The sequence below is a fragment of the Orbicella franksi genome, chromosome 8 (genome assembly GCF_964199315.1).
Source record: "Orbicella franksi chromosome 8, jaOrbFran1.1, whole genome shotgun sequence".
Lineage (NCBI taxonomy): Eukaryota > Metazoa > Cnidaria > Anthozoa > Scleractinia > Merulinidae > Orbicella > Orbicella franksi.
In genome coordinates this window covers 11,262,337-11,275,958 of record NC_138152.1, presented here as the reverse complement: position 1 = coordinate 11,275,958, position 13,622 = coordinate 11,262,337, and the positions used below count along the sequence as shown (strand labels likewise).

The following is a 13,622-nucleotide window of genomic DNA, read 5'->3' as shown; positions in this document are numbered from 1 at the left end:
AATTAAATGTTTGGAAGCCAAGCAAAGAACGTGTCAGAACGTGCAAAGATTACGTCATTGATAGGGAAATAACCACCGTACTAAAGATAGCCGTAGATAACGCAATTCTTGAATTATGTGACTCGTGTGACTTCTTTGCTAACCCTTAACTCAAGGGAAAAAAACAATTAAATTTAATCGTGACTTTAAAGAAAGAAAGCGGTTTGTAATAGTGTTCGTATCTTCATGCCCATACATATCCCGAAGAAACTTCCAGATTAAGACTATTACGTCATCGGAGATGTCACAACGGCTACGACTGATGGTGCGATAATAGAGTTTATGTTGATCAAGTGCTGTGATGTCTACAGTAATCAATGAATCATCAAAGATTGCTTTGGAATATGCACTGCGTTGCGACTGTAGTACTAAGAAAACAGTTAAATTTTAAAAGCGCGGTTATAAGATCTAACAGATCTTCTTGTTATGTTCTGTTCCGATTGGAACAAATTTCTCGCCATTTGGTTCGACTTGCTGACAACATGCAGGTGTTTGATACAGTTCGACCCTCACTCGCCACTGTGACGCGAATGTTGTCGGAGGTAGAGCGGAATTGGTATCATTCCTCCCCAGCAGTAGCAAACCAGCCTAGAACGGTTGGGCGTCCTAGGTTCGAGATTCCACGGGAGCAGCTGCAATATCTTGCCGATTATGAAATCAACTTACCCGACATGTCCAGAGCCCTTGGTGTGAGTGAGAGTACCATAAAAAGACGTATGCGGGAGCACAATATCTCCATTACCGACAGGACGACAACCATTAGTGATGATGACCTTGATAGCATGGTAAGATCCTTTCATAGGGATTTTCCAGATGCGGGATATCGGAGGGTCCAATCGCAGCTAGTGTTGCGCAATATAAATGTGCTCCAGCTGAGAGCCCGAGAATGCATGCAAAGAACGGATCCGGAGGGACTTGCAGTGAGATGGCTATTCCTTACACCAAGAGCTGTGTACTGTGGCACATGGCACATAGACGGGAATCATAAATTGATCAGGTGAACCTTATTCGTAATTGATTATAAATAAAATTTATTCAGATTTATTGCGCCTAGTTTCTAATACAGGTGGTTATTGGTTAGTCTCCTTCCCAGCCGGTTTTTTTTTTCGGGGTGGGGGGTGGGGGGATGTCACGCAACGCTCTCTCCAAAGAAGCGTTGCGTGACACCCAAAAAAACGGCTACGAAGGAGACTAGTTGTTGGTAGTGAGGACAGAATCCATGAAAGGACAGCAAAGTATGGACTCATGTATTTTTAAGTTTCAGATGGAAGATTGTAGTGCATGGTGGAGTTGATGGATACACAAGATTTCCTGTATATCTTAGGGTTGGAACAAAGAATACCGCAGCTACTGTTCTTGGCCTTTTCCAACAAGCAGTGGCAGAATATGGACTCCCCTCAAGGAATTTTTAATAAACCCTTGTTAAAATAAAGTGTACAGTAGCCTCCGACAAAAGCACTTTTCAGTCATCAAAATGCTTCTCAAGACAAATAGATTTTCGAATTTTCCACGGTCTTCATCCCATTGCCCTCCCCCCCCCCCCTCCCCCCGTGCAGGAGCACGTAAGCCATTCCGGCACTCCTCTACACGTGTGGCCTCCTTTATCATGACCCTAGAGTGTGCCGCCTACTTTATGATTTCCTCCCGCTACTTTATTCCAATTTGAAAACCCTGATCACATGTTATGTGTATTATTGTAGGATCCACGCCTACGCGGAAAAGACGCCTGGTAGAATCGAGAAGTCAGAAAACGCGCATTTGCAAATTTTGCTAATCACAATGTCGGCTCAGCGGCGAGATTTCATTATGAACTAAATGGCTTGTCAGGTGCCGGCATGGGATGTTTAGTTGAGATGTTTAAACTAAGTAGTACCGTATTTGGTAACTAATTACATTGAAAGTCAGAACATGCCGGACATAAAATTCGAGAGAAGCCAGGAAACGCGGAGAATTTTGTTCAAAGGTCAAAATATGCCGGATGTTATGATTTTAGTATTCAGGAAACGCGGAATGTATTGTTTCGGAGGTCAAAAGAGATGCGTACTGTCTAATTTCAAAGACAGGAAATGACAGACATTTTACTTAGCAGGTAAGGAAAGGTGGAAAAGTTAGTTTTTAATTTTGACCCTGAAAACGCGCCATAGTTTTTCGCCCCAACTTTATTCACTGAATCAAATATAACGATGTTTAATTGATTAATTTGACACCTTAGCATTTGAATGGTTTGAAATAAACGCCACGCGAGTGGCCAAATTAATCCAAACAAGTGTTTCAGTGATTCAGTGGTTTCTGGCCGCATGCACGACCGCGATTATAACCATTTCATTATAGTCTTTTGTGCGCTGGGTTTATAAATAGGCGTCGCTCTCGGCATAAATATATTTACAGGATTATTGCATTCATGTCTGGATGGAACAAATGTTTTAACTATCGAGTTTAGAGATTGTACTCCTAATTTAATCAATTCAATCCTGTGTTTATCCGCCCTCATTTCCATCCTAATAATATACATGAAAAAATTACTCGATTCTGATTGGCTGAGAGCGGTGCAGTTCAAGTGTAACACCAGTGCAAAAAGTGTAACATCAGTGCAAAAAGTGTAACACCAGTGCAAATTACACATCGTAATTCTATATTATGATTGGCTGAAAGAAAATAGGAAATTTACTAAGCCAATGATGTCACATAAAATGATGACGAAAATTTAGTGCAGAAACTTTGAAAAAAGTTTTCTCGAATGAGAAAAAACGGTCTCAAGAAAGATCTTCCGGCATTTCCTCCACGCAAATTTTTTTTCATGCTTATATTATTAATAAGTAATCATACGGTTTTTCTCGTTCAATTTGGAATTAATTAGCACTTGTGAGTTTTTAAAAAAGCTAAAATTGCACTCGCCGAAGCGGCTCGTGCAATTTCAGCTTTTTGAAAAATTCACTCGTGCAAATTAATTCCAAATTGAACTCGAAATCGTGTGATTACCTATACAAATCTCTAGAAGGAGGCTCTTCAGTCGTTATTGACACACTGGAAAAATTTACATGAAGAGAAGTTATTCTTCGCCGTATTTTTTATGCGTTTAACACTGACGGCAAGTTAATGTTTAAAACAAACCATGGTTAAGTGACGTGTTTGATTTCCCAACAGAAACACCTTTCGAGATAACATCATTACGTTCCATCCAGACTTCTGGCACATTTAAACAATAAAACAATATTTACACCGACAGGCTATAACTATATCATGCATTCAGAAAGAATGCTTTAATTTACTAACACAGAGGTTTTTACCCTAAATTCCCAAGGTAATTCACATTAATTTGCTTTGATTTTGCCTCGCTACGCTTAGTGATTGGTTTAAAAGTCTAACTCGGCCTCACATTCTGAAGCAATCCTAGCTAAGCCTCGCTCGGACATCCTTTCTCAAGTTCGTCTTTGAGTTCAATATTGCTTCAGTCGAATGTCTGTGTCCTTTTTGATTGGTCATAGTGATTACCTTGGTTCTCGTTTTACCACAGTCAGTTAAAAACCTCTCTATGGGTTGAATATTAAAATATATTGGATAAGTCATTTCTAAACGTTGTATCACATGTAATTTAATTAGTATTGCACTAAGATGGCATAGAGCCTCAGTGTAGCGTGATAGCGCGCAAGTCATTAGTACAGTTTGAAAATTGTATTTAGATTGAAAATTGATTGGTTTCTGCTGGAATCTCTTAGAGAACTAATAACTTCGTGGGATGCAAATTTAAGCAGGGAAGAGATTTGGTGGGATAAGAGTCAGTTTCATCCTCAACTTGAATTTCGTTTAAGTTAATTTGTTGCTATTTGAAATCTATTTCTGCATCATGAACAAATTAATCAACAATAATTCCAACGCTTTTCTTTTGACTCCTGGTGCCTTTTGTCGCACGGAAAACTTGACAAAAGCACTATCATGGTACTGGCCCTTTGAATAACTCTAGCGCTACGGTAAATATAATTGAACATACATGTATATCTAAGCGAATTCGCAAAAACATGCCCGTTAGGTTTTCGAGTTTTCAGTGTTAAAGAAGGTTGATGTTGGCTGTTTTTCTGGGTATTTTACTCAGTTGTTTGACCTTGTTTGAGGCTTCTGTGTTGACATGGCACCCTGCTGGAGTGGTCCATGCCACGTGCGTGCGTGATTGGCCAATCTCCTAGCCAGAGGGGTGGTCACAGGACTTCTGGCCGCTGGGACTGTCTTTGAGTCAATGCGGGCATGTTTTTGCGAATTCGGTTAGATATGTATAACTTAGTTGTACTAATCCCGCTAAACATTCCATTATTGTGAATAACGAGGTGAATGATAATTACTGTTATAATAATAAAGTGTCCTTATTCATAGTGTTAAATAGACGTTAAAACTTACAAGGTACTTATAGAGTTAAAAACTGTCCCAATAATAACAATTTTTAACTATAATCCAACTTGTAAGCAAGGCAATTTTGGGCATTTTGTAGTTTCTGCCGGAAATTGTCTCGTATCCACTACATTTAAACTGTAAGGCAAATGAGGAAAGTTAATAAGGAGTATTGATATTCATTACTAACATATGCAGAATCAAATAACAAAGGTACTGGACGTATATCTATAAGTGATAATTGTATGATTAAATACCTTACACGATGTTAGCACTACAGCTTAAATATATTTACAAAATTAAAGTAAGGAATTTGATCATTCCCTTAAAGATGCCTGTCTGTGGAAATAACTTCGTTGCCTGGAGTCTATCACAGTGGAGTTAACTAAGGAATATGAAGACTAAGATTGCGAAATAATGTCCTAATGACGTAAGGCAAAATCCTTGAAGAATTAAACAAAGCTTAATGTCAATCGATATGATAAAAACTGAAATTTTCATATCAATCTGATCAGAAAAGTTGAAACACCAAAACGAATTTTGAGACAGATGTTGGCCTAAAAGAAAGAGGAGACATACAAACTGAATTGTTTCTTGGTTAGATTACCAAAGGAAGAGTTTTTCTGATAGATTGAGGAAACAGGCAAAATGTCTGGAAGTGATTTCTTTTGTTGGCCTCTTAACATCTACATTATGTACACACAATTTACCAGCTCAACATGCTGCAACAGAAATCAGCAGCCTTGGAACTTTCAGAGAAGAGATAATTTCTTTTGTAAAATCCGCCATACTGTACCTAGAGAGTTCTACCACCGTCATTCCATATCAGCCGGCATTTTCAGCCGTGCAAGGAATTCGTAATTCTCTCCTCTCTATCCGTCTTGTACGTGCAAGCGCCGGACGCTATCGCATTCATTGGTACTACGGCGGCTAAAACCGCGAGCCAAAACCTTGGCTTTCACAATTCAACGTCACCTGCTTCCTTTCATAAATCCGACAAAACCTTAGTGGTTTGTGTCTTTGAAATGGCCGCTAGTGTGGCTTAAATGCAGGCGTTTAGTGTATGTTTGTAAAACTACCTGAAGACATCTACTACTAGTTTAGTGTTTAATTTTGATTTTAAAAAAATGTAAACCAAATTTTAAAAAAAAAGAAGAAGTTGTAATTTAAAAAAAAAAAAAGTTGTAAAACTTCTCGGTCTGCTTATACTACAGAAACTAGGCTTGCTACTAAGTTAAATTTACGAGAAATTACTATTTTATACAATTGCAAATTGCTTGTATAATGTCTGGGATGTCAGCAAATTTTTAAGTTTGACTGTTGTCTGGGCAATAGCCAAACATGTTTACTAAAGAACTATTGCCATTCCCTACAGGCGATTACACTAGATACATTTTTTGAGAAACCAAATCGAACAAAAACACAAATAAACAAACATACAACACAATAGTTAACCTACACGAGCTAAAAAGGTGTATATTGTATATTGTATACTGCTTATAATTTCCATCAAAACTGGTTAAAAAGTGTTCAATAACTTTTAAACAAGTTAAGCTAAACCGATAGGAAGAGCAGTTTTTAAGATAAGACAAAGTAATGGTTGTTCCTTGCAATGAAGAAAAATTGTTACTCTGGTTTTCACATCAAATCTCTTTTTAAAGTCTCTTGTCTTGAGGAATAGAAGTTATGAAAGTTTTAAATAACCCTCACTTTTCACAAATTATATACACGACTGAATATTGAAAAAATTATCAGATTTTAAGCTTTTGTAATCACACTCTATTTCCTGCTCTGTAAACGAGAGCAAATGGATTGCTCAAATCACCCAAAAGAATAGAACTGCTTTGATTCAACATCTTTACTGCAGGGCCAAACAAAGTTCTCAGAAGCTCTCTTAGAAGACAAACTGTACAAAGTTATAACAAATCAACTTGAGCAACTAATTTCTTTAAAGCCTTTACTTTCGTTAAGAGAATGCGAGTTACTTTGCTAATGCTATTCGCATTGATATTATTGCTATTCATCTACTAGCTCACTGTACAGCGTTACAGTGTCTTGCCTAAAAAAAAAAAAGCCGTCTTATGTCACGCCGTCAAGTCTTCTCCCGAGAAACGCCTGAAACTCGATGTGCATTTTGTTTGTTTATAGTGGTCAGGTTGTTCGTAATCCAGGTTTAAGAGTTGATGGAGGCTTAAAGTTTTCTTTCGTGGGTAAAGTATTTTCTTTGCTTATTTTTAGAGGTCTTAGAGCTTGTAAGCCGTCGTCAAGAGTAACACTAATTTTGGCCTAGCTTGGTCATGCTTTGAACAACCAGGCCATGGTTAAGTTTTACTGTAGGTAATCATGTCGGAAAGTAATATCCCGCTTGGCACTAAAAGAGACAATGATCTAAGTCTCTTGCCACTACTATTCAACTGAAGCTAACTGAAACATACATATGCTATGACCGGATTAGTCAGTACTGCAATATCGGGCAGGACAATGCCACGGGTGAAATAACTTGTAAATATAATAGGAGCCGCCATTCTTTAATTGAATGGGGAAGAATATGTCACAACAAGCAGCCTTATTAATGCAGACGTCTCTTGTGACTTTACCCTCAGCTACTGTAGGATGACCACCACTCAACCAGATAGGATAGAGTGCATCACAACGGTCCATCGGTGGACATGTGGTCACCATTTTTGTGCCTGCAGCTCCTTGGAAGCGATACCAGCCATTGAGTGTGTAGTCACATTTGTCGTTTACGTTTACGTAGTCATATTTTCTTTCTGCATCTGTCAGATTTTGGTAATTTTGCCAGTGACATACATCAACTAAAGGAAATACACAAATGTGTAAATAAATATGTGATAAACACAGAAGACATTTGACATATGTCGTCTTGTGTTGCGTAGTCATATCTTCTTTCCGCGTCTGTCAGATTTTAGTAGTTCTTACATATGTCAACTAAAAAAAACAAACAAAGGAATACGTAAATAACTCTCCCCTGATCCGTAGATACCTCTGTCGTGCTGTGTCGTTGGGAGTTACTTGTAGTTTGAATACAGTCACTTCATATATTTTGTTCAATTTTACATCACTTTATTACATCCGGTCATGCACAAACATTTCTATATGATTTGTCTTCGTTTCCATTTTTCCTGGGAACAAGGTTGTTAAAAGATCTCGCCACCGAAATATAGCTTCTACAATAGGTATTAATTACCAACTTTTTGTCTGTTTATACGAGAAAATCTTCATATTTACATTTGAAATTTCCAGTTCAAATGTTGTTGGGTAACCTGTAGGTAAGCCATAGCTGAAAAAATTTCTCCTTCAGGCGATGATATTTATCGGTTCTAAGTGCAAGAACATCGCAATAGCGCCAGTGTTTCTCCACTAAGGTATGTTTACTCTCTGGCATTGGATAAACCGCTGGAGGAATACCATGTGGGATACTTTGATCAATTATGTGGTGGAATCTAACTTCATATGGGTTATTTCTTATTTTTTCCCTGATACATGCCTACTTGTTAAATAAGATTCTTAAATGTGGCAAACCGTCCTTACATAACGACAAATAAAGTTTTTACTGTAGCTAATTAAAACAGAATAGAAGATATCCATACTAATGATAAAACTGTGTTGCACCTTCACAAATAGCACCGTTCTTTACAAATCCATCTTTGCACCGGCAGTTGTACGATCCATCCGTATTTTTGCACTCAGCGTTGGCAACAACAACACACGGGTCGACCTGTGCTGCGCACTCGTCGATGTCTAAAAACAAAGGGATCTAAGTGTTATTATTTCAATGTCACAATGGATGGTTAAGTGTCCCATTACGACCATAAAAGGGCATTCTGGTGGAAATAAACTACTTTACACATTAAAAAGGCGAAAAAAAGTATCAGAAAAATCTCAAGAGAACCTTGTTACGAAGGAAAATAAGTAGAATTGGCGCCTTAAATCCACTCCAAAGTTTTTACATTTTTTAAGTGATTACACGGCATATAGTAACACCTATAGCAGATACATTTTATTAGAGTAATCGTGTGGCTGGCTAACGGGAAACTTTCAGTGATATCAACCACACAGTACTGCCATCTGCCCATCGATTGTAGGCGTTTCATCCCTGCTACTTGCATGTGGTATTACCTGCTGTTATCTACAGCGATTATCTCAATCACAGTGTTCTAGTAAAGTCTAGTGCGCAGCTGCAGTTGAATTCGTTCACTCGTCTAAGTAACTAACTCTTCTCATCATTTCGCCTCCACCTGCCCACTAAAGGTGTAAACTCGGCCCTGAATCGAAGCCATACCCATGCGGTCAATTCCCCATCTATCCCCCTTCACCAGATTGGAGGTTATGACCATGGAACTACACGCCCTAGTGTGTTTAGCATGTGTAACTTTGGGTTGTGTGTCCGCTCACAAGCAAACGTTTACAAGGAAATATGCTGTAAAGAAGGAATTAAAACATTTCTGCTAGAAGAGTAAATAAGATGAAAGTTTCACAGCAACTGGTAAAAAAGGTTTATCTTTTGGTTTCCTCGTGGCAATAATAGTCAAAGACGACTTTCTTTTTGTTTTTCCCTTTTTTCCCTTTGCTGTTTTATTATTTACACGAAGGATAAGGTTGGTGAGGTTATCTGTTTCGATTACCTGTTTCACATTGCATTCCATTAAATCCTGGTGCACAGCTGCAGTTGAATCCGTTCACTCGGTCTGTGCACGTCCCGTTGTTCTTACAGGATTGACTTGTACAGTCATCGATATCTGTTTTAAAGGGATAAGGTAGAAAGTTAATAACGGTCATACCGTAAAATACCATGTTAAAGCCTCCCCGGATATAAACCCTTCTATTTGCTAACAGAGATATTATTCCAGATATTAGCGCTCCCCCCCCCCCTCCCCCAAAACCGGATACGAACCCATCTAATGTATAAATCAGATAACGTTGTGTTCCTTTCCAGTTGTTCCAGTCACACTAGTGTTTTATAGATGTTTTTAAAACATATTCTCCGTTTATTGTCACGCACAATAAATGTATTAAAAATCTAATAGTTCTAAATGCATTGGTATGTTAGCTTTAATTAGTTGCTCAGTTACGTTTTATATCGTCGTTCCGAAACATTATTTTTATTCCACTTATATTCCCGCCCTCGGATATAAGCACCCTCTCGTCTTTAAGCCCACACAAAACCCCTTATGACGTTATATGATCCCAGGGCTTTAACTTGGGATTGTACCGTATACAATAGAACCCACAACAACAATATCTGCAAAATAACCAAAAATGCATAAGATTGTTTAACGGCCCAAATTTCGCTCCTTAGAGACTTGGATAGGTCAATTGGACAGAAATATGGAGAGAAAAGAAAGTTGTCGGAAAAAAGTGTGCTTTTCTTTAACCAAATATGCATAAGCAAAAATATATGTTTCTCCTCTCTTCAACCAGTTTAAAAATCGAAGGAAAATGAATTTTGGATATAGTTACCTGTTTCACATTGTGTGCCATTAAATCCTGGTGCACAGCTGCAGTTGAATCCGTTAACTCGGTCTGTACAGGTCCCGTTGTTCTTACAGGGATGACTTGCACAGTCATCGATATCTGTTTTAGAAGATAAGATTGAAAGGAGTAAAATGCAATTGCTTATGTTGTTACACTTGACGGAGCCCGACTCGGAGCAAATAGGCAAAAGAGATCACTAACTAACTAACTTTCAGAGAGTTTTTTGCTTTTTATAAAGAAAAACAAAATATCTTTATCAGATATCCATCACTATCATAATCCAGTCCGGGAATGGCAACGGATCTGCTCCTTGAAATACATCTGTTCCACAGACAACTTCTTGCTGGGTGGGAATCTTCTGGTTCTGACCACCCGCTGTCAGTTGCACGGGGAAGATGGAGCCTGTTTGCCTGTTAATTATTAGTCTAGAGAAGATAGCAGATCTGAAACCTATCATTTTAACTCTCAGCTTCATGAGCTATATGAACGCTCTCGTTGTTTTAACTCTAAACAAATAGTTTTGCTCGGATGGAATCCGATTGGGTTTTAAAGCTGGCCTTGTTCTTTATATTTATGGTTCTCGGCTTCTTGACCTTCATAAATGCTATTGCTGTTTTAACTCCAAACAAAGAGTTTTGCTCGCATGGAGCCTGGTTGGGTTTTAAAGCTGGGCTTCTTCTTTATGAAGAGCATCTCATAAATTAAACAGTCTATGTCCATGTCTTGAACGTTCTTTTCGCTATGGAGACGCTTATTGGAAGGGTTTATTAAAACACGCTCCTGGTTATTACATTAATAGAAAGGTAACATAACCTAAATATAAAAGTTCGTAAAAATTTGATTTAGCGCCAAAGTTGCACTTTTCGCAAATATGCCTTGTTTTGTAAAATACAGAGTCTCTAATCACAGACTCACAGAAACAGCCTGGAGGTTTAGGCATTTTATAGCGCGTAGATGAGTCTTATTGCAAGAAGTTTGTAAATAATAAATCAAGGTAAAACCCCGAACGTATAGTGACCTAGTTTAGACATGTCACAACGAGCCAGGACTGCCTCGCCAGGTTTAGTTGAATGGAACCAGTAATTACCGCTGACTGCATCTTCTCCTTCACTCGCCCTGATTTCGGCGCACGACTCAGCTGGCAACTCGGGAATGGATCCGAGGGGAACTAAAAATAGAAAAGTCAAAAACATTGTTTTTTTTAGCGCTTTCTTGTCATTACTAAACACCACTTTTGTTAAGCACTCTTCACGAAAAACTGCGGGCTTTGTTTGTAGTCCTCGGGATGCAATGAGATTCTGGGCACGCTCGTATAAGATACGAGTACTATCCTTAAAAAAAAAGATGAGATGAACATTCAAAGAAGAACAATACCTCTTTCCCTGAATCGTTTAATATAGAACCGATCGCAGTCCGGAACAAAATCTTCGGGTCTGGCTTCTTTGGTGCGGTTGTTCAACTCACATATGCCTTGGCTGATGACGTAGTTAAAGCTTTGACATCTGACGTCATCATCACACTTGTTTAAACAATTAAGCCCAATTCCGGTCTTCTCCTCGATGAAGGTATGTCCTTTCAACATCATGCCACGGATGGAATATTTGCTTTGAATTATACACTGCTGAGCGTCCAGTTTATAAAACATCTGAGACATCAGAAGCACCGTGATGGCCATACTTATGCCAGCTTCTGAAACTGTCATATGGAGAGAAAAATATCGAGTCTTGCATAATATGTCTCTTTAAACCATACGTTTCTGTTGTAACTTGAAAGAGTACGAACATTTTCATCCCAGTTTAGTTTGTGTTAACAATGTTAATTTTCTTGCATTATACCCGCATTTAGAGAGATCAATAAAGCTATTGTTACTGTTGTTGATGGTAACGATGATCTTCACAATTACATGTCACCATATTTCTCCTGTCAAGTCATTTTTTTACCTCCCCAAAATATATGGTAATCGATGACAATCAATGACAATTAATGAGAATCAATGACAATTAATGACAATCGATGACAATCGATGGCAATTAAAAAACACAAATTTTTTGGCCATCGATTGGTCATCGATTTCCGATATCAATCGATTAACTGTTATCGATTGATATCGATTGCCATCGATTGTTATCGATTATCGGTTTCATCGATTGATCACGCCGGGAAAGAGAAATCGCTTTGTAGTGATTATCCCGAAAACGTCGGTCAAAACCGAATGACGGGAATTCGAAGTTACAACAAAGTGTAAATTTCTTGACTCAAGCGAAACACATGCGCTGCGCCGACAACATGAACCAAAAAAGTACAATTGTTCTGGTCAACGAACGAATATACGGTCGTGCTCCTCCCGTATGCCCATATTCGATAAGAATTTTCCAGGTCCACGTCATGTACACGCCATGAATACTCTAGAATTCTATAGCTTTGGCGTCAAGATCACGTATTCGAGGATAAACGTATACACGCGCAGATCGCACATACTTTGAATTCATAGTCTAAATTTTGTTTCCAGGAGAATGCTATGCACCCGAACTGTTACCTTCTTTTATAAAGTTCTTTTTGCAAAGGGTTCGCCATCATACCCAAGGAGTACGACAGATGTGTGGTATATTTTAACGAAAATCCTCGAACGATTTTGAACGGAGCGTATTCCACCATATTCGACACGAATATTCCAGGTGTACGTCACGTGTTGTGTGCGGCTTGAATACTCTAGGATTCTATTGCGTCACAATCACATATTCGAGTCTAGAATACTCTAGAATATTTTGGCTTTCACGCAGTGCAAGCGAGCATCTCGATCTCTTATAGCTGAGTGTCAATGAGCCAAATTCCTATGAATGGCAGCGACACAACACGCCACCTGTTATTACACAGTGTTGCTTGTAACCAATCTTGAAATAAATTTAGGGAGCGGCTGGTGAGGGAATCATTGAAATTTACTTCGTTAAGTGAAAAAGAGAGGTGAAAAACTCAGGCTGCGTCCACACTACAGTGGAGAAATTTGAAAACACGGCTATCTTTCTACGGTTAGGCCTGCCGTCTCCTCTAATCCGTTACGAAAACGCTCTTCGAACAGGAGGAATTTGAAAACACGGCTTTCTTTCTATGCTTAGACCTACCGTCTCCTCTAACCCGTTATGAAAACGCTCTTCAAACAGGAGGAATTTGAAAACGGCGGCTTGCGTTTTAGTGTGCGTGGACGGGAAACATTTTGAAAACAGAGCTTTTCGAAAACGATGACATCGCGATAATTAAACCATTTACCTGCCAGAGTTTTCCTCAAACACAAGCCAAAATAACCGGTGACCAAATTTTTTCCTTGTAGCGTGCAAGAAAAACATTTACTACGTTTTTATATATGGTCTGTTGTATTATGTAATAACCTGTAACGCTAGCGTTTTTTCTGGAAAAGAGCTGGTTAAATTTATTTACGCATCAACCTAACTTTTTGTTTGCTTTCTTCAACTTACTGAATCCAAGATAACGCTCGCTTAGACAAAAAGAAGACAAAAAAGTTCAACAAATACACAAAACGAACGAAAACAAATGAAACGCTCGAGTTCGCTCGCTCAAGAGAAAACCGCATACTGGCCTTTAAACCGCAACATACTTAAACAACAAAGATGTTTTCCGCATAATTTGACTAATTGAGGGGTTTCAATGATGATATACGGTAATTTCATACTGTGAGGAAAATGGGGTATTTT

General features: G+C 38.6%; 2 protein-coding genes across 2 annotated transcripts; one reads left to right on the top strand and one right to left on the bottom strand.

Moving 5' to 3' along the window:
• Positions 1-472: 472 nt before the first annotated feature.
• On the top strand, positions 473-1,583 carry LOC145495927 (uncharacterized). Its single transcript, XM_081475527.1, has 2 exons — positions 473-1,036; positions 1,304-1,583. Exons 1-2 carry the CDS (start codon positions 522-524, stop codon positions 1,449-1,451), a joined length of 663 nt encoding a protein of 220 aa, XP_081331653.1. The 5' UTR covers positions 473-521; the 3' UTR covers positions 1,452-1,583.
• Positions 1,584-6,828: 5,245 nt separating this feature from the next.
• LOC145495663 (uromodulin-like) lies at positions 6,829-11,590 on the bottom strand. The gene is made up of 4 exons (XM_081475287.1): positions 11,290-11,590; positions 10,934-11,083; positions 8,053-8,181; positions 6,829-7,196 (listed from the first exon to the last, which is right to left on the bottom strand). Exons 1-4 carry the CDS (start codon positions 11,588-11,590, stop codon positions 6,871-6,873), a joined length of 906 nt encoding a protein of 301 aa, XP_081331413.1. The 3' UTR covers positions 6,829-6,870.
• Between the last annotated feature and the right edge of the window lie 2,032 nt (positions 11,591-13,622).

Coding starts and splice junctions, on each gene's coding strand:
- LOC145495663 (XM_081475287.1), bottom strand. CDS start 11,590: ATGGCCATCACGGTGCTTCTGATGTCTCAGATGTTTTATAAACTGGAC. Junction 11,084..11,289: donor TAAACGATTCAGGGAAAGAG/GTATTGTTCTTC, acceptor TTCTATTTTTAG/TTCCCCTCGGATCCATTCCC. Junction 7,197..8,052: donor GAACGGTGCTATTTGTGAAG/GTGCAACACAGT, acceptor AAAATCTGACAG/ATGCAGAAAGAAAATATGAC.
- LOC145495927 (XM_081475527.1), top strand. CDS start 522: ATGCAGGTGTTTGATACAGTTCGACCCTCACTCGCCACTGTGACGCGA. Junction 1,037..1,303: donor GGGAATCATAAATTGATCAG/GTGAACCTTATT, acceptor TTTAAGTTTCAG/ATGGAAGATTGTAGTGCATG.